This window comes from Prionailurus viverrinus, chromosome B3 (assembly GCF_022837055.1).
Source record: "Prionailurus viverrinus isolate Anna chromosome B3, UM_Priviv_1.0, whole genome shotgun sequence".
NCBI classification, from domain to species: Eukaryota; Metazoa; Chordata; class Mammalia; order Carnivora; family Felidae; genus Prionailurus; species Prionailurus viverrinus.
In genome coordinates, this window is record NC_062566.1 from 58,050,390 (window position 1) to 58,076,270 (window position 25,881).

Here is a 25,881-nt window from a genome sequence, read left to right on the forward strand (position 1 = left end):
AAACAATCCTTTTCTAAATCAATACAATTTTTCAAATTTATTTTTTTCTTAAAGAAGTACTTCTAATCTCTGTCAAAAGGGAGGTGAGGAAAGGTCCTCCCTCCCTTGTAAACACTGAAATACAGATCTGAGAAACCAGGGTCGACACACACAAAAAGTGCATTTTACAAAATATCAACTAAAATATATTTTACATGAATTATGCTTCCATTGAAATTCTACCAGCTGCATTTTCAGGTTCGAAAAAATATTTCGACATCTAAGAGATTTCAAAAGCATTTAAGTTCTGGGCAGCAGACCCTGCCTCCTGGGAGGAGGGGCCTTGATCTCCTTTCCTGCTAGGTGAGGCTGGGCTCCTCAGCAGCAAGGGCCAAGCACCCTGGGGATGAGCAGGCTCCAAGGCTGGTTCTCCAAAGGCCCCATGGCCCCTCTGCCAACCTCTCTTACTGCCCCACGCCTTCCTCCTGACAGCTTATTCAGTACAAGGGCACCCTAGCCCCTTCCCTTCAGGTTTGGGATTGGGCTTTCTGTATGGAAATTCACCTCTGAAGCCTCCAGGGCCCCCCTAAGCCCAGGGACCAACTGGGAGCAGCCTATAGCACAAGGCTGGGAGCGCCCACAGGATTTGCTTCCACCTCCCTCTCTAGACCCAGCTTGACTGTCCTCACCCAGTGTCACCTCCTTACATGCCGGGTCTGTGCCTGCCCCTTCCTAGGGGAGAAGAGGGAGTGCTGCCCTCCTTGGCTCCTACCCCCAGGGGTGTGCCCTGTGTAAGTGCTCATAAGCAGGGCCCAAGCCACACTGTGCTCCCCTCCCCTCCCCACCATGCTCCTCTTTGGTACAAACAGGAAAGAACCAGGCTGCTTCAGCCCCCTCACAGACAGCCCCAGGGCCAGGGCCTAGTCCTGACTAGGACAAGAGGGGGCTCAGCCTCTAATCTACTCTGGGGAGCAGCATGAGGTGAGAACGGGGCCCCTGGGCAACAGGAACAAACTGAAAATGCAGGTCCTTAGCTCCTAGAGTGAGTGGCTGCAGCTCAGCAGGTCTGTGGACTGATACAGTGTTGATTCTCGCAGGGATGTAAATTAGTGCAATCTACAAAAGACTAGGGTAAGGGGTGGCAGGGCAAGGGGAGCCACAGCACTCCTTTGGTTTGATTTCAGGTGGGTGTGGCTTGAAGAGTCATGTATGAAGTTCTGCAAGAGGTTTCCTAGAACCTCCAAGTGTAAGGCAAGAGGAAAAGTCTTCAATAAATCAGGTAGCAATTTTCCTTGCCCCCTGCCCCCCACCCCCTCCCAGCTCCCTTCTGCCCTCCCAGACATGATAAACCTCATGTTGACCAGTTAGCTTCTGGGAAGCCAGACCTGCTGGGTGGCCCTCACCAGGAGGCAGACAGGAAGCTGACTCCCACAAGTGGGCCACACCCATGACTATGTGCACTGGGTAACTTGTCCCAGCACCAGGGGCTACTGCAGGGGCAAAGAAGGAAGTCAGGGAAAGGCCCCGAGTCTAGAAAAAGCAAGTCCATGCTCTGGAAGCCAGACTCTGGCTCTCTATGCCTCAAAGGAAGGAACTCGGAGCTGTGCTAAAATCTGGGAGAGCCTGGTCCCAGGCTGATGGGGAAGCAGCGGGTCACAGTGGGTGAGGTAAAGCTGGCTCCCACTCCCTCTTGAAGGGCCCAGGGGAGGCTAAAGAGCCTAGTGGGCCTTGTTCCTGAAAGACTCTCCCCTCCCCCAGGGCCCCATGCCCCTCAGGCTTGGCCCAGTCTCAGGGAAGACTGCTTCTTCAAGTCTCCACCCAGGCAACCATAGAGAGGTACCCTGGGCCAAGCTGAGGGCTGTGATGCTTTCCCTATACCCTGGCCTCCCCTTCCCTCCCAAGGGCCCAGTACCCATAGGGATCCCTGCCCTCCCCCCCCAGAGAACCACAGGCCAGCAACTTCAGGTCCCTGTGGCCCCTTAACCAAGTGCTGTGCTTCAAGCAGTACCCCCTGCCCCGAGCCCCACTTGCCCGTGGGCAGCCTCAGTGTGAGCCTGAGGAGGCTACTGAGGGTTCTTGAGGATGCGGCCATGGCGGAAGTCATAGACATGGCGGCAAAGAAACACCAGCTCAGGGTCCGTGTCCTCGGGCACTGTGCGGTGTGGCGGGGTGGAGTAGTCCGCAGAGGGGGGCACCAGTGCTGTCTTTCGGCTGGGGAGGCCCTCGCCTCGACGCTTGGCCATGGCACAGAATCTGCAGTGACATACCACCATTTGCTGTCTTTACCACAGCCACCTTTGCAGGAAGATCAATTCCTTCCCCACTCTGCCCAGAGAGCTGGGGCATCCCCTCCCACCCCCACAAGGGCTGGTGCTGCCTCCATCCCTGTCCTGGGGGCTATGCCCTCTCTGCCAACCGCCAGTCCATCTTCTCTGTCACTGGGGAAGCACATCTGCTGGGGCCTCCCTCCCAACACCTGCCAATTCTCCTCGATGGTTCTCTGAGAGCAGTACTGTAACCATCCTCAACTCTGCCCCAACCACTCTGTCTTAGAGGAAGAACAATTTTTCTTTTTTCTACAAACATCAGATGGTGGAAGGCTGTGAAGAAGAACATTCTGGGAGGTCAGGCCCAGTGAATGAGATCCCCTTGGGAATTTCAGCCCCCGAAACAGCCCTGGGGGGTCTGAGGGGAGAGGCTAGACAGAGGTGCAGGGTACCACCCACCTGCAGTACTCAGCAAAGGTCAGCACGTAGCACTTCTCCTCGATGCAGGCCACACTGTTCTGGTCCTGATGTCTCGATGCAAAGACTTCATTCTGCAAAGGCTCAAGGAGAGAGAGGAGGTTGTTGGTACCAGGATTGGAAGCACCTACCTCCAGTAGCAAGGTGGACATTAACTCTTCTCCTGGGACTTGTGACCTGAGATAACTCCAGCTAGTGCCCAGGAAGCATCTCTGGAATTCTGGCCTAACTGCTCCGCACCTAGTGCCCACCCCAAGGCACTCTTCCCTCCCTAGGTCCCTCCTACTCAGGAATAGCCAGGGGCCTGTTCCAGCACCGCCCTCCAGCCCATGTCATCAGCCTCCTGACCCCCAGCTCAAGGGAGGAGAGGGGAACTGGTGCCCATCTCCCTATGAGATGAAAAGTCCCAGCAAGGAAAACAAAGAGAAAGGGAGCTCAGACTGCGGGCGGAGTGACCACACCGATGGCACTATCTCTCCTGGCACACAGCTGGGTAAAGTGCCCAAGAGTGTCTGGAGTCTCTCGTCTCCTCCCTCTCATGCCACAGACGGACGGTATCAAAGGGGGCAAGGTGTGCAGTTCCACCTCCCCTTTCCTGCTGCCAGGAGGACACATCTACTTGCTCCCATTCTGGCATGCCCTTGGGGGCTTCCCTTCCTGTTCCCCTTTTAAGACAAAAGTTACTGTTCCCTTTAAAACATGAATTGGATCAGTGTTGGGAAAAGAGGCTAAAACCCAGGCCCTTCCATGGCGTCCAAGGTGACGATCACTCGACTGCCCATGGCTGCCTCCCCAACCATGTTCTTGGTGCTGCAGTTTCTCCCTCTGCCACCCCTGCCCTCCCCAACACACCTGCCAGGCGGCTCACCTCGTGCATGCTGGGACTGCGGCCTCCTTGTAAGTGCTCTGGTCTGTAATACCACAAGAGGCTCATCATCAGCTCTCCTAGGGGGACAAGAGAAGCAGTCATGGCTTGAGCTGGCAACCCCAGAGTCACTTAGACAGGCAGGAAGGCTGGCCACCTGCCCTGCAGTCTCATCCAACTTTAACGCCTGGGCCAATACTGCAGGCTCCAGCCACCCATATCCCCTGCCTCAGGCCAAGCCTGGCAGCTCAGTGGCCTGGAATGCTGTCAGGCATGGAGGAAGAAGGGGGAAAAGGCACTGACAGGTGAAGGGGGGGGGGGGGGGGGGGACAGGTGCCTAGCCCTCGGTGGCGGGAAAGGTTAAAGAGCTGATCCAACCCAAACCACAAGGCCATCTGCAACCCTCAGCAGCAGACAGATGCCGGCTGAGTGGAAGGCAGACTCTGTGCCAAGAACATGAGGAGACTAGTAGCAGGTCAGACTCCAGGCAGGGGGTACCTGATTCAGGGTTCTCCCAGAGGGCAGAGATCTTGGCCACATAAGGTGTGGATGTCTTTCGTGGGCCTGACTTGAGGAGGACAGTGTCCCGGACCCGGATGGTCTCTCCGTGCCGCTCCACTGCCTGGTAGCTCTTTCGGATGGCTGGTTCTGGTTCATCCTAAGCAAGAAATCAATAACACAAACAGGCTCGTGGGGGCCACATTCAGAGTGAGGAGGGGGAAGAGAGGGAGCGAAAGACATTCACTTTGTGCTTTCCTCAGGGCAGTCAAACCACTGAGGATGGGAAGCTGTAAAAGCAGCTTGCACAGTGGCCTCTTCTCCCTAAGCCTGGCTCTCAGGAGCAGGATGCAGATGGGAGACCCCTACGGCTGGAGAAAGAAAGAAAAATAGGAATAGGGCTGGGAAAGTGGCCCAAAGCTTCTGACGCTGCGCTATGAACCACACCCCAAGAGCTGGCTCTCTTGCTCCAAGCCCACACCACTGGCAAAGTCCTCAAACTTCCTATCGGGGCAGTATGGGTTTGACCCGTAAGCCCTTAAGTGGGGTAGCCCTGGGCAAATTAGTCTGCTGCCATGCCTCAGTTTCCTCATCTGTGAGATGGGGATAATCACAGGAACACGGGATATGTACCTCCCAGGGTAGTAGTGAGGAAAAATGCAGTATTTACTTTCTGCCACCCAGAAAGTACTCAGTAAAGTTTAGTCAAACATTTTCATCATCTGCATCTCCAACGTTCCTGGCATCACACTCATTTTCTCTGCCTATCCCAACGATTCCTATGCATACTCATCCAAGAAGCCTCCATGAAAGTCCTCCACTTTATAATCCAGGATAGAAGGGACAGTATGATCAAGGATGAGCTGTGAAGCCACTTCAGATGGGTTCCCTGAGAGTCGGCGACAGAAATAGAGGCCAACAGCTCTGACTGTATGTCCCCGGAGCTCCTCAAGGCACATGGTACAGGATCGGAGGGGCTAGGGAAGGAGGCCGGACCAGCATGACTGGTTCCCAGGGTATAAGCCTGGGAACCAGGCTCGAGTCCAGGATTCCTGGAACCCACCTCAGAGCGGGTCCTGTCCCCACTGGCCCCTTCCCTCCTCCCCATCGGCTAACAGCTGGCACTCACCAAGACATAGACCGCCTTCTCACAGGCAGCCCCAACAGGAACCCAGCCGTTAGTGCGGCGGCGGCGGCGGCGGCGTGGGCGTGGGCGCTGGACGCGCGGTTGCTTGGGGTGGCTGGGCCTGCAGGCAGCCTTGCTTCTCGCAGTGTGCCTACAGCTGGAGCCCGTGCGCAGACCTGACTTGGAGCCGCTAGGAGGCTTGGCGCTCTGAGGGCACGCACGGGCTACCGTCTGGGGCTCCGAGGTGGGTGTCTGAAGATGGGGGACGGGCTCTGCTGCAGGTGGCACACTGGGCACAGGGCATCCCAGGAGGGGGTGGGCAGGTGAGGCAGGGTGGCCGGCTTCCGGGAGAGGAAATTCCAGCTGGCCTAGGGACCTGCAGCCTTCTGGGGAAAAGAAGAGAGGGGTTAGGACAGGTAAGGACAAGCAGTAACAATCCCTCTGGCCCCCCTGCTTTCAGAGCCTACTGTCTTAATTCGGAGTGTGTACCCAAGGGTCCCTGAGGTGCAAGTGGAGTCAGGGGCCTCTGAGGGAGACTGTCAGAGTGACTGGCCAAGGGTGCTTCTTGACCTTGGAGACCGGCCCACAGCTATCTCCCCCTTCTAGCCTGCAAGAAGGGCAGGTAATGGGAACAGAGTCTCTAGCTCTGACTTATTCTCCTCCGGGGCTTCCACAGTGCTAAGGAGCAGGGGAGTGGGTGTCAGCCCAGGATGTCAACCCCAGACCTGCCACTCACCGACTGTATGACCGCAGGCAAGTCATGCTACCTCTCAGTGCCTTGCAATAGAAGCAGGAATGGCAAATATCATATAGAGTGTCCCAGGCGTTTTTCTTATCAACGTATTAACTCATCTCATCCTTACATCCTTACATCAACCCTAGGAGGTAAGTACCACTGCCACCATTCTAAATTAAGGAAACCGAGACACAAGCAGTTACTGGCTTGTCCCACGGTCACGTGTCTAAGGAAGTGGGGGAGAACATTTCACTCTAGGCAGTCTGGCTCCAGAATCTGTACTCAATTACATGCCATGTGGCCTCCCGTATGTAAAGTGCTTGGAACAATACCTGGCATGTGGTGCTTACTGGTGTTCCAGGGTAAGGGGGTAGGGTCTTGGGTCCCATGGTTTAGGGGTCTAGATTTGGGAGAATGGTACAAAAAAGAAGGAAAAGCCCAAGAAGCAGCCTGATCTCATTTCTTAGTGCTCCAACTCACACCAAAACCTGAAACAACCAGTCGGGCCAGAGTCAACTGGTCTATAAAGTTGTTTTATAGACCCCTACAAGATGGGGTGTGGGGTAGTAGCAACGAGAGCCCTGGTAAGGCCCAGCCTCTCATTTCATCAGCAGCAGGGTAGACTCGCTAGACAGGATGGCTCTGGTCACCTCATTTCCACCCAGGAGCCAGGGACAGAGCCTGGAGAAGCATGTGAGGACACGCCTGCCAGTCTGGGGTAAGAGTGATCACCGTGGGGGTGTCTCATTGGCTACAGCGCAAGCCTCCCTGGTGTCTGGGCCTTGCTAGGAATGGGCCTTGCTAGGAAGGCAGACACCAAAGCCACGGACCCTGTCAGCACTCTGTCTGTGCCAGGGAACTCTGCTGGTCTATTCTCAGAGTGTGCCCCTTGTTAGCCCCCAGCAAGGCGATGCCAAGTCTGGGCACTACGTCTCTCTCAAGGCCTATATGGCCAGGGCAAAGCAATCCAGCTGCGTCTGGCACCACCTATTGGGCCTGGTTACCCACCCTCCTTCCCATGAATGCTGAATTAGGCCAGCATGCAGATGGAATGGGCTCCTGGAAGGTAGAATTCTAGCTCCTCGAGGAAAGCAAAGGGACATAGGAACAACTTGGCAAAAGCACTAATTTCAATACCTAATTTGCTATTCAAGAGTCTGAGAATGGGTATCCTAATGGGGAGGAAGGGATGGCTCTCCCTGGCCCCTCCACCACCATGGTGCTACCTAACTACCTGGCCAAGAGATCTCCATACACAGGGGAGCCAGAGCAAAGAGCTAGACACAGGCCCCTTTTCTGGGAATACTCCTTGGCTTGGGGCATGAAACTAGGGGAGTCTTCCTTTTCCAAAGCCCCCTACCACCCATGTTGTAACTAGACCTCAAGGAACCCCACCCAATCCTTGGCCCACCCTCTCAGGACACTATCTGACTCCCTGGGACATCCCACACCTAAGAAGGCTTACCTGCTGCAAAAGGCATTTTGTAGGGGCAGCCGCCACAGGTGGTGCCAATATGGGTAAGAGACGGGGGCAACATTTCACAGATGCTGTAGCCATTCACTCCAGTGTCCTCGCTAAAGCAGTAGCGAGAGCCCCAGGGAGGGTGTTGGAAAGGGGTGCCCGCGGGCACTGAGCTCGGTGCCAAGAGGAGCCCCTCGTTAGGTGCAGCCACTGGGGACAACTTGCCCTCAGGAAGCATGGGGCAGGGGGAGTAGCCTCCACACTGCAGCCCATCTTGGCTGCAGTACAGGTAGAAGCTGCCTAGTGCAGGGAGCTCAGGCCTACCACACAAGCCACTGTAGTGGGCAGGGTTGCCAGGCATCGGCAGGGGGGACAGCTGGGGTGCAGGGAAAGAAGGCTGGTGCAGTTCCTGCTTGGGGGCAGGTGACTCCTCGCCTGGGCGCCCAGGCTCCGGCTTCAAGGCTGCCTGCCCACCCATCAGCAGGGGCAGGTGGGGGCGCAGCCCCAAGGGGCTCTCCAGAGCCTTGCTCAGGGGCTGGTAAGGTGGCTGGCTGGCTGGCCCACGAGGGGTGGCAGATGGCCATGGCTCCTCGGGGTGCTTTTGCCAGCCGGGTGGACCTACGGCCTCCCCAGAGCCAAGCCCCTGCCGGGCCTTGGGATAGTTCTTGCCATTGACTTTAGCCCACTTTGGCCTCGGAACCCTCAGTGCTGGTGGCTCTGTGGAGCGCCCATCTGCTTCTGGGTGGGCACGAGGCGGCCTCAAGGGTAGCTCCCGCTCCTGGCTCAGCTTTAGGAAGGCAGCTGCATTCAGGCTGGCCAATCTCTTGGGAGCTGGGTCACCATCTCGACGAGCACCCTCCTCAGGTGCTGGCTCTGGGGACAGGTCCCGACTTCCCCCTCCGAGGTCCTCTAGCCGGGGCCGCTTCTTGGAAGAGGACCAGCCCCCACTGGCCCGGTCACGGTCCCGACTGCGGTGAGGGTCTCCCCCTCGACTGCGACGAGTGCCGGCCAGGCTGCTGGCATCCTCCCGCTCCAGCAGCAGGTTATTGAGGGCCTCCGCATTGAGGGAGGCCAGGCGCCTCTTGCGGGGCTGGGCAAGGGCAGTGTCCTCACCGGATGGGGCTGGGCTGGGGGGCTTGGGCAGGTCAGGGGGCAGCTCATCAGCCTCATCTGCACTCCGTGGACCAGCCACATTCTCCAGGCGGGTCAACAGCACTTTGCAGGCCTTAGGCTTCTCAGGAACTAATGGGCGCTTACGAAGTGGGTAGTTCTTGCGGCGCCCTGTGAGGTGCCCTGGGCTCTCGGGCATGCCTGCTTCCACACTCTCCGCCCCCTGCTCCATATTGCTGCCTTCCATCTGCAGGGGCTCCCGGCGGCCAGTGGGGCCCGAACTCAGCATGGGAAGGGACTTCCTCCGCGTGTGTGTCATGGAGTACTTTCGATCTGCAGGGCAGAAGGCAGGCAATGAGAGAAGCCCACCTCGCCCTGCCCTGTCTGCCTCTCCTCTGCTGCAGCCCATCCAGCGCCACCCCCCGCCCCCAACCTTCCGTCATTCTGGCCTACACTCATCCCATCTACAGCCTGGCTTTTCCCAAGACCCCTCTTCCGGGGTGGGGGGGGGGGGGTGTCCAGTGGGATCAGGCTACCAACAGCTGTGCAAGGACTGGCTGCCCCACTCTTCTCTTAACCTAGGGTCCTTCTTTGAACTAAGCCCCTATGGAAGGATGCAGACCCTGGGATGAGAAGACAGAAAGTGCTGGAGGCAAAGTTCTCAGTCTATCTATTCTTCTCCCACTAGATACTCACTGCAGGTCAAGAAGAGGCTGTGAAGATGCCAAGCCAGGATGGGGGCTTGGATGGTGGGAGCCCATCTGTTCCTTTAAAAACATCACCAACCCTTCCCCCATCCTGGGGCTTCTGCGATTGGCCACAGGAGGATAAGGACATGGACAGTGGGGAGCTAAGGTGAGGAAGCTGCCTGCTGGACTGTGGAGGTAGCAAAGTCCAGCCTGTGGAGGTAGCAAAGTCCAGCCTGTGGGGACACCCTGCCGGGCACATACAGCAGGAAAGCCATAACCTGCATTTTGCTGGAAAAGCCCCCTGAAGGGGAAGGCCTGGCCTTGAGGAGTCCATGGTCAGGGGAGGTCTGGGCCAGCCCTAGAAGCCAGACCCACCATGGTTCAGATTCTAGGGAAGGGCAGCCCAAACAGTGCCTGTGCCCAGAGAAGGGATGTCGATAAGGCAAGGGCCAGAATCCCTGGGTAGGAAACTCACAGAACACAAACTAGGCCTGTGGTATAGCTTTAAACCCTCACCAGCCACTAAGAGGGAAATGAAGTATCAAAGGAAAGAACTAACTCAGGGGATAAAATGGGCTGCCTTGCTAGTCCTGCCCTATTTCTCAGGTCTCCTTCCTGGTAGGCAAGAAGCTGGGCAGAGAAGAGGACTGGGGGTGGGGTGGAGTGGAGTGGGGGTAGCGGCAGAAAGCCCAAAGCCCCAGAGAGAAGATGCCCACTTGACCAGGCATCATCCCCTAACTTTACTTGGCAAATACTCCCCTTGCCCCCAACATACCTGGGGCAGCCTGGGCCCCCTCCTGAATGAGAGGCCAGAGCTGGGCTGTATCCTGGAAGCTGGCATGGCCAAGGCAATGGAGAACTGGCGGGTGGGGGGTGGGGGTGTCAGAGTCAGTGGTCAGAGACTAGTGAGCTGTTCACTCCTTACCTACTCCCCAAAGCAAAGCAAGGTGCTGCCAAATAAGGTGTCAGACAAGGCTCTGCCCTCTCAGGCACCCTGCAACCCCCTCCCCACCCAGCAAGCCCAGGCTTTCCAGCTTAATTTCCCCACTGCTATTGTTATTCATACTCACTCTCCCCAGAGGCTGGGAGCAGTCCCTGCTGGGCCAGGATTTAACCCTGAAAGTCCCAAGCCTGACAGCTCCCAGGAATTCCTGAGCCCTTCCCAGCTAGCTCCTTTGGCCTTGGGCCAGCGGCTGGGATCACTGGGTACCTTTTCTCCTGACACATACTGCACTAGTTGAGAAAGAGTGCTCAGAAAACGAGGCTGAGGGCACCGTGGGTGTCCCTCGCCCTCAAGAAAGGACTCGGAAAACTGGAAAAGGGAGGCACTGTGCCAGGCATTGCTCTGGCCACGTGCGGGGACCTGCCACTGCCCAGAGACCAGGCCGGGACAAGGCAGAGTCACAGGAGACAAATCCATTCCTTCCTGAAGCACAGACAGGAGAGCTCCTTAAAAAATCCCAGGCATCTGCTAGGCTGCCTAAGATTTTTTCCTGCTTCTAATCAGGGTGACCACCCATCCCTGTTTGCTCAGCAGGCTTATTAGCAATGCCTCCTTTTACTCTCAAAAGCATCCCAATCGCTTAAGATCCACAGGCCCTTTTCTCAAATGCAGGGCACCCCTGTGCTGGAGGAGGCGCAGCAACAAGAAGCACATCTGTATTTCCTACGAAAGCCTAGGCCCAGCCCTTCCCCACCCCCAAAGGGCCTGGAGACAGGATTTGTGAACAGACCGCATAGCTGAGCAAGAACCGAAGCCCCTCAACAGGCCCCAAGTTACCAGAGGAGTCCGGCCTGGGAATGGCTGGGGGCCAAGGCTGAGGTCACCTGGGCTTGTGGCCTTTAAGGACATGGACACCAAGTACAAAGCAAGTACAGGGCCAGATGGAAAAGAGAGGGTGCTCAGGGAGGTGCTTTCAAGCCTGGCAAACAAAAGAGCTCTTAGCTGAGAGGTGACTGGCCTGTCCCTTATTCCCCCCCATCCGCCCCCAGTTTGCTGGTGGACCAGCTGCAAGAGTGGACTCTGGGGTACTTGCCTCCCTTCTCAACACGCAAAAGGTCCCAGCAGGTGAAGGTTGGGAGGGAGCCTTCCACTGTAGGGAGACTGGCCCCAGAACTTGGAGTTGCATTCCCTGTAGTATCGTACCCACTGTCCCCTGATCCCAGGAAGCCTCTAAATCACAGGATGCAAGTCACATTTCCAAATCAAGCATAAGAGCCTACTGCTAGCTTCCCTTGAATCCACCAAATCCCTCATCACCAGCAAAAGAACTCCTAGCTTTCGTGTGGTGCCTAAGGCAGCAATGTCACTCACTGTTCTGAGGAGAGGCTGGGGTCTCTGCTGCCTCCCTCGCTGCCCTCCAGTCTGAGGAGAGTGAGAGAATGAGTCATGCTTTGAAGCCAGACTTGTGAGAACTTCGGCTGCAGCTTTTCCCTGGGGTGGGGCTGGGTGGAGGGGGCTCCCAGCCTGCCAGGCCCCTCTAACCTGCAGGGGTGGCCCAGCTGAAAGGGGGAAGAAAATCCTAGGAAAGCAGGAGGTGTGGCTCCCATTCCAGCTCTGCCAATGCTCCTGCTGTCCTGTCCTTACACACTAGCTCAACCAGAAACTTCCTACCACTGCAAAGAGACAAGGGTGCCTGGGTTCTCTCAGCACCACCCTTCTCTTTGGGAAGCCTTGTCCTCCCAGGCATACATGGTCTGGGCCCCCTTGAGAGAAGGTTCTTAGGAGGGATTCCCCAGGACACATTACTGCTCACCTAGACTGTGTCAAGCTAGCTCACACTGAAGAAGACCAGTCTGATCGTCCCTAGCCTGATCGGCCAACAGCCAGCTGCCATGAAGGACAGTGGCTGGCCGGTGTCCTCCATACCAAAGATCCAGCAAACCACAGGTTGAATCTAAAATCACAAGTGTATTCTAAAGACAGCAAACAGGCCATCACAGCCCCAGGCACTTTGGGTCACAAAACTGAGCTGAAGTGTCCATATCCTGTACCCCATGTCTGCTCAGGACTAGAAGTCAACTCTACAAAAGTAAAAAGGGAAGGAAGACTTGAGTCTTGCCCGCAAACTGCAGCAGCATCATGCACCACCCTCCGCTCTCACAGGCAGAGCACACCCAAAGTGCCGTGTGCAAGGGAGGGTCAGAGGCCTGGAGGAATGTGGGCTGTGGGCACTGCTGAAGGGAAAACCAGTGTGTCAAGTCCAGATCACTCCTGCAAACGGAGGCTGCCCTTGGGCTCTCAGCTTTGGCCGCAGCTCTCCCCCCACCCTTACTTACCCAGCTTCTAGAGTATACACCCACCCCCATTCTTAGAGGTTCAGGACCCAGGACTCTGCCCCACTACCCTTCCTAAAATCTCTGCATTTTAAATTCTACTTTTCAGGCTTTTTGCTTTATTTTTAATAGGAGGAAAGTATGCAGGGGGGTCTTAGGCAAAGGCAGACCAGCTGGTCACCTGGGTGAGGGTCAGGAAGGTTCCTGACCCAAGCCACCTCCCAACTCCGATTACACCTAAAGCTACACGGTTGGCACTGAATTAAGCACTTCCTTCCTTTGCGCTCTCTCGGAATAATTTCCACACTCCCCCAAAGGAATAACAGTTTTTCATGAGCACTGACTTTCCTGAATCTTCTATCAGAGAAGAAAAGCAGCAAGAGCACAAAGGCACGCTCCTGTTGATTGAAATTTAGTTGGTGTTACTTCACGGAAAAACAGGTGAAGCTGCTGAAATTCTTATGATGAAGCCAGGTTAAGTCGAGTCTGGGGTCCCTCCAATCCCCCATGGCTGGTAAACTGGAAAGAACCAAACCTTCAAGTGAGGTGGACCTGGATTCGAATGTCAGCTCTGCCCCTGGTTAGCAACTTATTTAACTTCTCTGAACCTGATTTGTTCATCTAAAATGGATAAATCAAAAGGAATTTTAAGAATGGTGGTGAGGATGACACTAGTCTCTGTGCAGAAGCCTAGTAGGGTAGGAAGCAGGCAGACCAACTTCTCCCCCACCCTCCAGACCCACAGAGGAAGGCAGTGGCTCTTGGCTTGGGGGGCAGGTTCCCCACATCAGGAGCCCAGAGCTGTTGGGGCTGAGAGAGATCTGAAAACCTAGCCTACACCTGAACTCTGCTCTGCTTCTATTCTGCCAAAGACACCCAAGTGTCAACCTGAGGTAAAGATGGAGAGGCTATGGCGGGACTTGTGTGTGTGGGGTTCCATCTACCACACAGGGAGAGGACAGGGGCAGAAACTGTATCCCAACAAACCCTAAACAACAGCTCCGTGCCTCTGGGAAACACTCAACTGGATGGTGAAAAGCCCAGGGGATGGGGTCAGGGGGGCGTGCGTTTGCCAGCTTCCGCCATCTGACTGCTGCTTCAGCATGGACACCCACAGACAGCAGAAGTGCCCGAGTCCCCGGGATGCTGCCCCGGAAGAGGAACCAGTGGCCTCGGCCACCACCGGCTCCAACTCTCCAGTGCCTGTTTAGCTTCACCTGTTGTGGGCACCCAATTCACTCTGCAGTCAAGCTGATATCCTACAACCCTGGGCAGGAAGCACCCACCCCACCAGAGGGAATTGGCCTGACCCATCTGGCCATAGCTTGTTTTATAGACTGCCTTCAGGTCTAGTGGTCTAGTGGCCAGACCACCTGCTCCTCATACTTCACTGTTGAGGCTCCCAGGAACTCAGAAAGGTGGGAGCAGCTGTACGGTGAAGGTTCACACCCATCACGCATTGGGTCTGGTATCTCAGCCAACCCAGCCTGGCATCCGGGTCCCATCTTTGGCTACTTCTGTCTACCTGGACCATCCCAGCAAGAGGGCCCAGGCATACAGGCCCAGAGCAGCACCCAAATGTCCAGAACCCCCACTTACTTCTGGCTCCAGACGCAAAGCTGGACACCAGCCTCTTGTAACTGTAAAGGAACACAAATCTCAGTGGGGAGTTTTGACTCAAACTATAAAGTGGACTCTTTGATTTTATATGAGAATTACAATTACATTCATGAATATAGTTAACAGTACAGATGGTGGAATCTCCTCAGTAGAAAATGCCAGGGCCCTCATTGTGGGACAAGGCCCTTCTTTTAGTGGGGGCTGAGAGTGAGAGAGACAGTGTACCCCTAGGGTCCAGAAATCAACATACACACATGGACAACTGCACTACGACAGTGGGCAGAGAGCACTGTATTTTAGTCACACCATGGTGCTCTGCTTTAAGAAATTCTAACCCGACAAATTAGAAGGCAATCACATGCAATACAAAACTGGTCTTTAGAGGGTTTCCTTAAAGGCACACGTACCTACTTCGGGTGATCTGCTCTCTCTAGCTTCTTCCTAGTGCACAGCTTCTCTGTGCACAAAGTAGACCTGTAGCTGCAGGGGCCATTCCCGCTAAGCCAGAGCCACCTGCTACTCATTCCCAGGCACATGGCATCTCTTGTCACCTTTGCTCATTCAGCCAACATCTGCTGACCTCCCATCATGGCTCAACACAGCAAATGTGACACCTGCAGGGGCTAGAAGCCACTTCATACTGCTGCTAATCCTAAGTGGGCTTGGTCCACAGCCTGAACTCTGAGCCTTGGTTTCCTTGTCTACACAGCAAAGTTATGAGGATCAAGTTGAATGAGCACGTGTGTCAAGTGCCTAGCAGAATACCTGGTATAAGTCAGGTGCGCAACACAAGCTCGTTCTTTTTCCCTGCGTGTCAAGTATTAGGCTAAATGCTGAAGAAAAATGCAAAAAAGACTACGAAACTGGAGCGTGGGCTGGTAGGAAGAAAGAGGACAAGTGAGTGTGACAAGGATTGTAACACGGTGCTTAGAGTTTGATGTGGAGAGCTATGGCTCCACGGTAGACTCACTAAGTGAAATATGCACCAGGTCTTCGTTTACAGACACTGACTGAGGGCCTGTTTCATGCGCGGTGTACTGAGGGAAAAACAGCCTGAGAAATGTGCTTCATCAATGCTTGGATGTAGGAAGGAGCGACGGACAAAAACTGAAGTCTTGAGGCAGGAGACAGATGAAACTACTCCCAGACTCACCCTTATTAGCTCCATGTAGGATTACTCCAGCCTGGGGGACAAGAGAGTTCCAGGCTAAGGCTCCCTCAGACTCTCCCAACCAGACTCCACAGTGCCCAGGCTGGGCCAGCAGCAGATCTATTCCTACAGCAGGACCCATTCACTCTGGGCAGTTAAAAGTGTGGGAGAAATAAAACAGAAAGATACAGGGCGCCCCAAACCTCAGCAACAGGTCCTCAGCAGAACTGAGAGGAAATGTCATGCTTCTGACACACAATTCTTCAAAAAACACGACAATATCTCACGAGTCTGCTCTGGGCACCTGCCCAGAAGGGCAAAGGATATGTGTCGGTTCAACCACCAGGACACTCCAGGAACCAACAACTTAGATTTCTAAAGCGGCTTGCCAAGACTGGAGGTGCTATCTCTTGTCCTGAACAGAAGAAGCTGGCTGGCCAGGCCAAGCTGGGAGCTCTGCCCTCAGCCTCCCCAGCAGAGTGCTAACCTTCTGAATGAGCCAGCCATGAGGAACGAGTCCCAAGACCAGGCCTTCCCAACACTCCACCAGCACAAGCAGAACCACAAGTCCAACCCCACCAGAGTTACAGGCACCCCACACAAATACCTCAGACATGACTAATTAACTAAGTGATTAGGGCCACCCTCATTCGGATGCAAGCTCTATGGGGACAGGTGGGCTCTGCCTGCCTTACCACTAAATCTCACCCACAGGGCTTAATAAAAGCTTGTTGAGTGAACAAAGATCTGGCCACCTACCTGCTCCACCACATTTAAAACATTTCTACCCTAGACTGATGGCATCACTTGGAGCCCAGGACAGGAAACTCTGACCCCCTAATTCTCTCCCATCCCCAGGACTGTGCCTCTTCAGCGTAATCAACAGTTCAACAGGGCTACTTTAGGAAATCTCTCGTATTTACACAGCACAATGCTCTTTCACTACTAACCTTTTCCTTCTCTCTCCCAAATAGCCCAGCTATACCTCAGGAATATATTCCGCTCACTCCACTTCTTACCATAAACCGTTAAGCAAGCAAGGGTGGCACACTCTAGTATAGAGGCACACTTGTATTAAGACAAAGAATGCCACAGATATTAAGGTGAACTCAGCAGCGAAGAACCAGAGTTAGCATTATCAGTCCCCAAATCACCGAAGTGTGCAGTGTAGGGAATTCTCAATTCAGCACAGAGGCTTCTAGTCTAACAGGATGGCTGATGTTTGTCAAGCACTCACTACCCACCCTCCACTCTCCGCAGGTACCATTCACTCTCATTTATCCTCACAACCGCCTCATGAGGTGGTTGCTATCATCTCGTCCTAACAAGGAGAGAACAGGTAGAGAGGGTAAAAGAACTCGCCCACACTCCTGTGCTGTCAGTGCTAGAGGCAGGGCATCTTAGGGTCAGTCCCCCAAAGCCCACAGCCCCACTGCAATACAGGACAACTGTGGGCTCACAGACCAACATTCAAGATCAACTTGTACATTCAATTTTGTTTTTCTGTGTTGTTTTAAATTATTAGTAATAGCGTCTTATTTATTTTTCCTAATTTTTCACCACAAAGGAACTAAAGATGTACTCCAATTAAATGGCATTGGTGGGCTGGCCAGAGAACATAAACATAATTTTACAAATTGTTTCTACAGCAAAGTCTGCTCAAAATCCCCAGTCAACTCTTATATGCACTTTGGAAAGAAATCCATTTTATATCCCAGAAAGGGGTGAGGGCTTCAAAGATACGTCGTCTTGATTTTACAATAAATCCAGAAATGAAGGCTACAGACTTCCCCCACGGATCTCACCACATCGCTTGAACCAGATGGAATCTTCCTCCAGTCTGAACTGCAATCAAGACTGCAATTTGGTCATCACACTCCAAACAGCAATCTTAATATTCAAAGATGTGTCAGCTACCCCTTGGCTACCTCCCTGTGGGCTGAGTAAATCTAAGTCCTTTCAATGTTCTCTGGAGATCATCTCTTACAGTCGTTTCACCCACTTTATAATTCTTTTCTACATTGTCCGATCTGTGTGAACCCCTCCAGGCACATGGCAGGGGATGCCCCTCACTTCTTGATGAGGGCCTGCCGACTTTGACTATAGTAGGAATGTGACTCCATCTTCCCTCCTGGCATACCTGTCAGGGTATCCTGGCATCAAAATGGACCCTAATTTCTTTCCCATGATTTCTTCCAAGATCTTCTAAACCCTAACAATTCACCTCTATTCAACCACCTGGCCAAATGAGAATGTGATTAACAATCTCCTCTCCACTCCCATTTTAGACAGGTAGGCTATAGCCGGAGACGGGCCTAAGTGTGGGCCACCCCTCTCCTCTGCAGGAAACTGAAGGAGCTCCATGGGGGTTCCAGATTGAAGGGAAGTAGGAGCAGCCATCACCACTCCAGGTGAGATCTTGGGGTCACAAAAGGCGTAAAGCATACCAGGTCCCTCCTCCTTAACCAAGGATGGAGGGGAGGTGGACAAAGCTCCCACCCCAACCCCCACCCCCTGTTCCACCACAAGCCACTGGAAAAGGAAACTAATGAGAAAAAAGACATAGACACCAAGTTCCTGCCTGGCATTGATCCTGTTAACTAAGAGTCACTTATTTTTCGTTCAGGTAACTCGGTCATGGTGCCTTGGAAAACAAATTCCCATTTCAAATCTCAGAAAGGCTCAGAGACAAATCCATTCTTTTATTCCTGGTGGATCAGGCCTGCGGGATCTCAAGGACAACATTTTTGTTTTTGTTTTTTGTAGGATGCTGAGTCAGGTGAATAACCAACCAACCTCTGCAGGTGTTTCCCGCTGGGAAAAATGGAATCTGGCTGAAAATCCTTCCCAGGACACAATACAAAGTCTCGAGCAGGACTCTGCCCTGAGGCCTGCTCACCAAACCCACAGTCCTCTGGTTGTGAGCTTCTACACCACCCCGCCTAGGGCACCGATCCCCCCACTGGAACCCCAGGGCCTGCTGCTGCTACTCAGCTCTGCAAAGCCAAGGGGAGAGGGAGCTCAGTGGAGCTGAGGGGGCTTGTCCGGCCATCTGGACAGGCCCCTGCAGCCTCGACTGCTGCTGTTCCTCCTCCTCCTCCTCCTCCCTGTTAGCCAGGTTACTGCTCATTAGTGGTAGTACCAGGAGGTGGACAAGGGACACGTAAAGGAGCTGAAATTCAAACCAGCCCATTTCATTCCAGTTAGGTGCCTCCTATAAAACCAGGCAGGATTTCATCATCCAAGTTCTCCCCGTCCCCTGTCCTGAGGAGGTCGAAAGAGCCCAAACTTTGAGGAGCTGCAGAATCTCAGGACCCCAGGCATCAGGAGCCTAGGTTTCTAATCTTCGTGAGCTGTTGACTATTCTCTGTATTTTCTGTCTTGTCACAGTTAACAGACCCTCTAGCCGTGAGCTGACCCACAGAGTCAAGGCCCTGGACCTACAGAGCAGGAGTGCATGCTGGGGCTGCCCTTAGTATCGAAGCACTCTCCTTGTCCCTCCAAAGTCCCCGGCATAATGGCAAGTTCACAAAGGAAGTGAGTCTTGCCAGACTGTGCTAGCGAATTCCCATAAATACTTGGGCCAGGGTAGTACTGCTTATGTAAAATGCTTCCCCATTGAGAGATGCTGCTTTATTTACATTCTTCACAACCCATTCATAAAAAGGAGGCCCTTTAATGTTGGGGCTGTTCGTATAATGCTCCATAAACCCGGCAGCTTCGGCTGGCAGCCTTAGTTCAACACAGGCTACTTCTCAACTCCAGAGACTTTTTTCCCTTAAGATTTTTTTTTTCTTTAATGACTCACCTTGCGACAGGGCGCTGAGGCCAGATGTTGCCGGAATAAGGCCAAGAGGAATAAGGACAGATAAAATGAAAACACACAAGTCCTCCTGAATGCTAGGACAGAGAGGTGGGGAGAGATGAAAATCAATAAATTGAAAATCCCCATACAACTTCAATGTGAAGTATGTATTTTGGGAAGTTGAATTCCTTCCAGGTTTACTGAAACTGCCTTTAGGGATGTCAAAAGGGTCCCCGACTTATACCTCTACATACCAGACGTGGTGTGGAAGAATTTTTTTTTTTTAACCCCGAAACAAAAGAAAGATGAAGGCTCATTCTGGCTTTTAACTTGCATTACGGATGAATAAAAAACAGTAATTTTCTCTGCTTCTTCACAGAAGACATGTTCCAGGGGCTGCTGGATCCAAGAGGGGCACAACTGGCTCAAGGTAATGAAACTCAGACAAACCCCAGAAAGAGAAGAAGGACTGTGCTCTAGGATGCACAGCAAAACAGCCTGAGCAGCTGAGGAGAGAGCCCAGGAAATGCATTCTGAGGTAGCTTGTCTTCCGCTATAGTAGAAGCAAGGAAGAGAGAAGTAGTAGGAATTTTTTTTAATTGACGGGGAGCGGTCTGCATTGCCATGGCAACTGTGAGGGGTGGCCTTCCCGCTTGGAAGGGAAATGCTGGTCCATTAATCATCAAACTGGGGCACAAAAGGGAGGTTTGGGGGAAAGGGGATGGATGCACAATTTATTTTTTCACTGTCTAGACTCAAACCAGTCACCAGCCCTCTTTCACATTTCCCCCATGGTCCAAGGTTTGATGGTAAACAAAATCGGAAGTTCCAAGAGAGCTGGGATCCTAGCTTTCCCTTCTGATGGGTCCAGTGTGGGGCTGATCACGCCTCCATGTCAGTGATAATCACCTCTTCCGATGCCAGTCCCCAAAGTCCCGTCCACGGGCCAGACCAGGAATCTTTTTCTTTTCTGTTCTCAAAACCGTGTTTTCTCCCTCATTTACACCCAGGATTGAGAAGAGATAAAACATATGGATTCATTTAGCATGGACAACAAGGAAAATTGCATAAGAGCAGCAAAGCCGGGTGGAGAGAATGGCCTGGTGGGGTAGGAGGAAAACAGGATTCCAGCCCTTTTCCAATTCATGTCTATATGGTGTCATGTGAGCAATCCACAGGACAGACTCTCCACCAGCTGGAATATCAGAAACAACAGCTAAGTTTCGTTTGTTCCCCACGCTAAAGCAACCCCAACCCCAGTGTGCCCTATGTGTGTGCTTTTGACAGAAAATATTGGAAACCACCAAGGACTCCATACTGAGCATTTCTTAGGAAGAAGGGAAGGTTTCCCCTGTTCCCAATCAACTAAGCAGCCAATTGCATTTATTTATTTATTCAACAAAAACAACACACACTGCACTATACTAGAAATCCTGAAATATTCTCTCTCTCTCTCTCTCTCTCTCTCTCTCTCACACACACACACACACACACACACACACACACACAGATTTAACACTCATACTGTCCCCTGTCTTAATAAACTTCCAACTTACAAAACCACTCAAGAAGACACCATGTTATAAAATTCAGGGTCACAATCCCAGAGGCAAGCAATGTTGGCCTGGAGTGGCCTGACAGCAAAACAAAGATGAGTAGGGTTCAGGTGGGAAGAGAGGAAGGCAAAAGGCTCCTTGCTAGGGACTACTGGAGAGAGCAGCAGACGGAAAGATGCAGGGAGATAGCTGTGTCCAGCATGGCCAGGGGAGAGCCGTAGAGGACATGTCTAGGGTCAGACTGCAGGAAAAGGAGAGCCACTCAAAGTGTGTGAACAGGGGAGTGACATGGGGGAAGGAGTGCTTTAGGAAGAAGGCTCTAGCAGCTGTGTACAGACTGGATCAGAAGGGCCAGAGGAAACAGGAGGGAAAAGGGGGCCATGACAACATAGGCCTGACATGGGGACAGCAGAACAACAGGAAGAAAAGGGAGATACAAAAAACAAAGAAAGTCTTAACTGGAGTAAACTCTCCAGAGCAAACCCTCCTAAACACCTGAACTGTCTGACTTGAGTCTGCTGCCAGGCAAGAAGAGCCTGTCAAAGAGGGAAACACTGTTTTGGTAATTTCCCTTTACGTCCCAGTGGCCAGACCAGCTCACCCCCTTCTGACTGCTACCAAAAGAAATCACATACCGTGTGGCCCTAGGGGAGGCAAGAAGGCCTTGAAATTCTTCACCATTCTCTGAATCTTAGACGTACAATTACATCCTCTCAGAATAAACTTTAGTCTCTTGCATGAGGTAATACCTCCCTTTCCCACAAGCCTCAACTCCACTCAGGCTGGGGTTTAGACCCTTCTGAGGAAGGGGCCAGAGGGCGACCATGAATTAACTCCATGCCCATACTAAGCAAGGCTGACATGCAGCCTTCCCAGGATTATAGCCAACCACAGCTAGGAGCAGCTCCTAATCAACAGCCACCTGAGGTGGGACTTGAACCCAGAAACTCAGCAAAAGTAGACATTCAAAACAGTCTCAGCCTCCCTGTCTTTGTGATCACAACTCTTCAAAGAGGTACAGGGTCCCATGGGGAGCCCAGGAGTTCTGAGTGGGTTTTTAGAAATGGAAAACAGCATCGAGCTTAGAGCAGATCACTGGTGGGGACAGATGCACTCAGTAGCTTAAGCCACTGGTTCCCAAGTGTCCTCTAGCTAGCCAAGGACAGTGGTGTCCCTCCAGGACATGTGCTCCCTCTAGGGTCCTTTTCTCCATTTTTCAAAAGACATGGGAGTGGAGATGGTGCTGGGAAAGTCTCTCAGGTGGCATAAAGGAAAAAGACTGGAAACCTTTTCATTTAATCATTAAATTCCTGCCTGGATTTATAAACTCCAGCTACTCATTTCCCTTTGTGGGTACCTTCCTAGCTAAAGAAAAGTGCTGAAAACAATTGTGGATGGGTTGCTGGAGAACACTGGGGGGGGGGGGGGGCATCTCCTAGTCTCCAATCCAATTGGTCTTCTGCCCTAAGACTGTCGACAATAGAGGACTAGAAGATATCCCAGGTGGGACTAAACCTCTGTCCATGGAGCAGACACTGCTTGCTGAAACCCCTCGTTCCTGGCAGGGTCTAGAGTGGCTCACCAGACTGTCGCCTTGGAGTCTACCAACCCGGTCGCCACCAGCCAAGGCCCACCTTGTGCACCCCACCTCTGCCCCTCTGCTCCGGCCGGGTCGACCCCACTCTTCCCAGAACCAGGAGGCGATCGGCGGCTGGAGTGGTGAGCCACTGCCGCAGCTTCTCCCGGCGGGCACCCCGGCCCCCGCAATCCCTGGGGCAGAGTCCGGCCCGGTCGCCCGCCTCTGGGGGTGGGTGGCTCGGACCTGTTCCCCTCCCCGACGCCACCACCTGCGCCCGCTCAGGCGCCGCCTTTGTCCGGCGCTTCACCGCGGAGCGGGCCCCTCGGGCCCGACCTGACCTGGCCCCCGGCCCCAGAGAAGAGGCGGCGAGGCGGGCAGGGCCAGACCAGGCCCGGCCGCGAGCACGGGGTCCCGCTGTCACTTGGAGGCGGTCTGACAACTTCGATCCCCCCGCCCCACCTCGGACTCGGCCGCTGCTCCGCACGGTCTCCGCCGGGCCTCCCGCGGCCCACACTCGCTCCTCGAACCGGTTCCCTTCCGTCTTCGGCGCCTCCCTTCCTCCCGGCACGATAGGGTCGGGTCTACACTACCCCCCGCCCCGGTGTGGCCCCCATCCCCAGCCCCCCATCCAGCAACAACCGGTCACCTCCCAGCGCGGGAGGGCGCCCCCCACCCTGAGCGGGCGATCCCGCGGCGCCGCCCCCGGCCGCGGCCCCTTGCCTCGGGGACCGCGATGGGGGAGGGGGCGCGGCGGGAGGGGGTGCCGGGGGCCTTGCCGCCCGCGCACTCGGAGGCGAGCCCGCTCCACCGCGGCGAGGAAACGACCGGCGTCCTCCCGCCCTCCGCGGCCCGGGACGCCCGCGCCGCCGCCGCCCGGCCGAGCTGCCACCCTGCGGCCGCCACCCACCCCGCCCCCAGCCTGAGTGGCGGGCGGCCCCCGGGGGCTGTCACCTCGAGGCGCGCTGCGCTCCCCGATGGCGGGACCGTGGCGCCGGACCCGGGGGAGGGAGGCGGCGCGAGCAAGCGGGCGGCCGCACCTGCTTCGCGTCGTCCGTCCGTCCGTCCCTTCCCGGGCTGGCGGGGGCGGCGGCGCGGCGCGCTCGGTGGGGCGCGCTGACGGGCGGCCGGTCCTCTCTCCTTCACTCGTTGCCTCCCTAGCTCGCTCCCTCTCGCCCGCTCGTCCCTTTTCCCTCCCTCCTCGACCCCGGCCCCTAGCTCACCCGGACAGCGGCGCGGACGGCGCGGCTCTGGGCGCCCGCAGGCCCCAGCCGGGCTGGAATCCGGCGGCTGGAACCCCCCGGGGGCGCTCAATTCCCGGGCTCCACGCTGCTGCGTCAGCGCCTCCTCCTGGGGGCCGGGGCCGGGCGGGCGGAGCGGGGGCCGCGGCCGGGCGGGGCCGTCGGGGGGGCGGGAGCGCCTGGCCGGGGCGGGCGGACGGCGGGGGCCGGACGGGCGGGGCAGGCAGCCGGACGGGCGAGCGGCGGGGGCCGGGCTCCGGGATCCGCTACGCCGCTCGCGGTTCCCCCACAAACTCCCCGAGAGCGGAGCCTCCGCCGCCCTCCTTCCTGCTTCCTCGTCCCCAGCCAATCAGCGGCGCGCCCCTCGGCCAGCTCCGCCAATCAGCCGCCCCGCCCTGCGCTGGCCCCGCCAGCCAATCCGGCCCTCGGCTCCCCCTCCCGGTCTCCGACCAATCAGAACCGTGGGTCGGTCGTCCCAACGCAGGGGGCAGCACGAGGCGGCCGGGGGAGGCGGTGCGGGGAGTGGTGGGGCCTGGGGGGAGGGGTACGGTGCCAAGGGTGGTGGCGGGGGGTGGTTTTCTTTGCCGGCTTCTTGGATTTTTTCTTCGGCTGCAGAGCCTGAACCGGTATCCCATGGTGACCCGACCCAGGAGCCCCAGTCCCCCAGCTGCTACCCCATCCCCCGAGAAATCTTATCTCGCCCCCGCCCTGGCAGTCACCCCTCTACATCCCCTTTCCTCCTTCTCCTCCCTAGCACACTGTAGAAAACTGCGGACTGAGAAGCACCCCACCCTCGCCAGCGGCTGCTGCCCCCCGGGCAAAGCCTCGGGAAGACCAGCCGAAAAATCAAGCGAGGACAACCCCCCTTTCCTGCAGAAAGGGCCCCAGACTCCAGCGAAAGGGCCCCGACTGCTGAGAAGCCCCTCCCGCCCTTGCCTCATCTTTCCGACTTCCCTGCCTGCCACGTCTCCTTTCCTTTCAAGCAAGGTCGGTCCTAGCTCGGTAACCCCTCACCCGCATCTCTTTTTCCTCTTTCTCCCCTTCACCTACCGCCCCCCACTCCAGCTCCTAATTCACCTTTCTCAGAAGCCGAGTGTGGAACCCTCATCCATTCCCAGCTGACAGCAGAGCCTGGTCTGTGAGTCCTTGACACCCACACACCCTCTTCCACCACCGCGGGCAACATCTGAGCTCTCCGGGGGAGGAGGGAGGGGGCGGGCAGCCTGACAGCCCTGACTGGACTCCCTCCCTGGCGTCCCCAAGCCAGGATGGGACCAAGCGTGGACACTTACCTGCCTTCCCCCTAGTCACCGAATGCTGTGGCTCCGTCTCACACCCACAGACGTGCCTTTCCAAGCCCGAGCACGCTCGCGGGGTCAGCGGGGTGGGTGGGCACAGCAGGCTGAGGTCACACGGAGGTGTGGGAGGTCCCTGGGAGGTGCGGGAAGGGGCCGTGTCTTGGACAGCTTGTGTCGCCTGAGTCGGCATAGGGCTTCGCTTCAATAAGCACTGGCTGTGCACATAGTAGGTTCTTGAGAAATGCTGAGTCCACCCCAGAACAAAGCCTCATTCCCAATTCAGGCGGGGGAGGGGAGCTTTGGGAGGTAAAAGGAACAGCAGCAAAAAGGGTAGTGTCAAGTCACCAGAGCGCTGGGAGCAGCCCAGGGAGGGGCTGGGCCGAGGACTGCCTCTGGCAGAGAGAAGCACCCTGAGTGCTGGGGCTGCCTGAGCGTGAGGAGAAAGCCAGCCTTGGAGTGTGGCTGAGGGGTCCTCCTGCACCACACATGCTGCCTAGTGTTTCCTAGCCCTTGAGACTCCGGCACTCACCCAGGCAGCCTTTAAGACCATCAGGGCTGTTAGCCCCTATGGCGGGGAAATAGAACTCTAAAAGATGGTTTCCCCATCTGCCTCCAGAGCTGTCAAGGGGGCCCAGACAGTCTAAGCTGTGTTGGGAAACACGTTTAAAGGACATGGTCACCCAGCAGGGGAGGTGTGTGAATGAAAGCTGAAAGCTAAGACCATGGCATGGAAACTTCTCAAAGAGCCAGGTTCTCCTAGATAAGTGCCCCTACTTCTCCTACCTCCCACCCTTAGGGAAAGCAAATTCCCCAAACCTATAAAAGTAGGACACTAAAGGATTTCTCCCCTCCCCAAGCCTCCCAGGATAAGGATTCCTAGCAGTACCCCCCCACCCCCAGCAGCCAGGCCAGCCCTACCTCCCCCCCCCCTCCCAAACTGCCCCTTCTCCCTGTTCGGGTCTGCTTCATGTGCTGATGTCCCCCACCCCTCATCGGAGACTGGTGGTGGAAGGTAACAGCAGCAGTGGCCGCTGGAGCTGAGCCATGCCATTCTGGCAGCCTGAAGCCAAAGCAGAAGAGGGGACAGGGCTTCTGTCAGCAGCCCAGCCTGTGCTGACCTTGGCTTCATGCCCACTAATGGGCAGGGATG

At 55.3% G+C, this 25,881-nt stretch overlaps 1 protein-coding gene across 8 annotated transcripts; it reads right to left on the reverse strand.

The window, feature by feature from the left end:
• BAHD1 (bromo adjacent homology domain containing 1) lies at window positions 1-24,787 on the reverse strand. Of its 8 annotated transcripts, XM_047862895.1 has the most exons (9): window positions 23,416-23,537; window positions 19,064-19,155; window positions 9,985-10,068; window positions 7,414-8,853; window positions 5,216-5,598; window positions 4,087-4,246; window positions 3,592-3,668; window positions 2,706-2,806; window positions 1-2,232 (listed from the first exon to the last, which is right to left on the reverse strand). In XM_047862895.1, the coding sequence occupies exons 4-9, from the start codon at window positions 8,837-8,839 to the stop codon at window positions 2,043-2,045; spliced, it is 2,337 nt and encodes a 778-aa protein (XP_047718851.1). In that variant the 5' UTR covers window positions 8,840-8,853; window positions 9,985-10,068; window positions 19,064-19,155; window positions 23,416-23,537; the 3' UTR covers window positions 1-2,042. The 8 variants fall into 8 exon arrangements, with proteins under 8 accessions (XP_047718851.1, XP_047718854.1, XP_047718852.1 ...); XM_047862898.1 differs by lacking the exon at window positions 19,064-19,155 and having other exon boundaries at window positions 23,416-23,772; XM_047862896.1 differs by lacking the exon at window positions 9,985-10,068.
• Window positions 24,788-25,881: the final 1,094 nt, after the last annotated feature.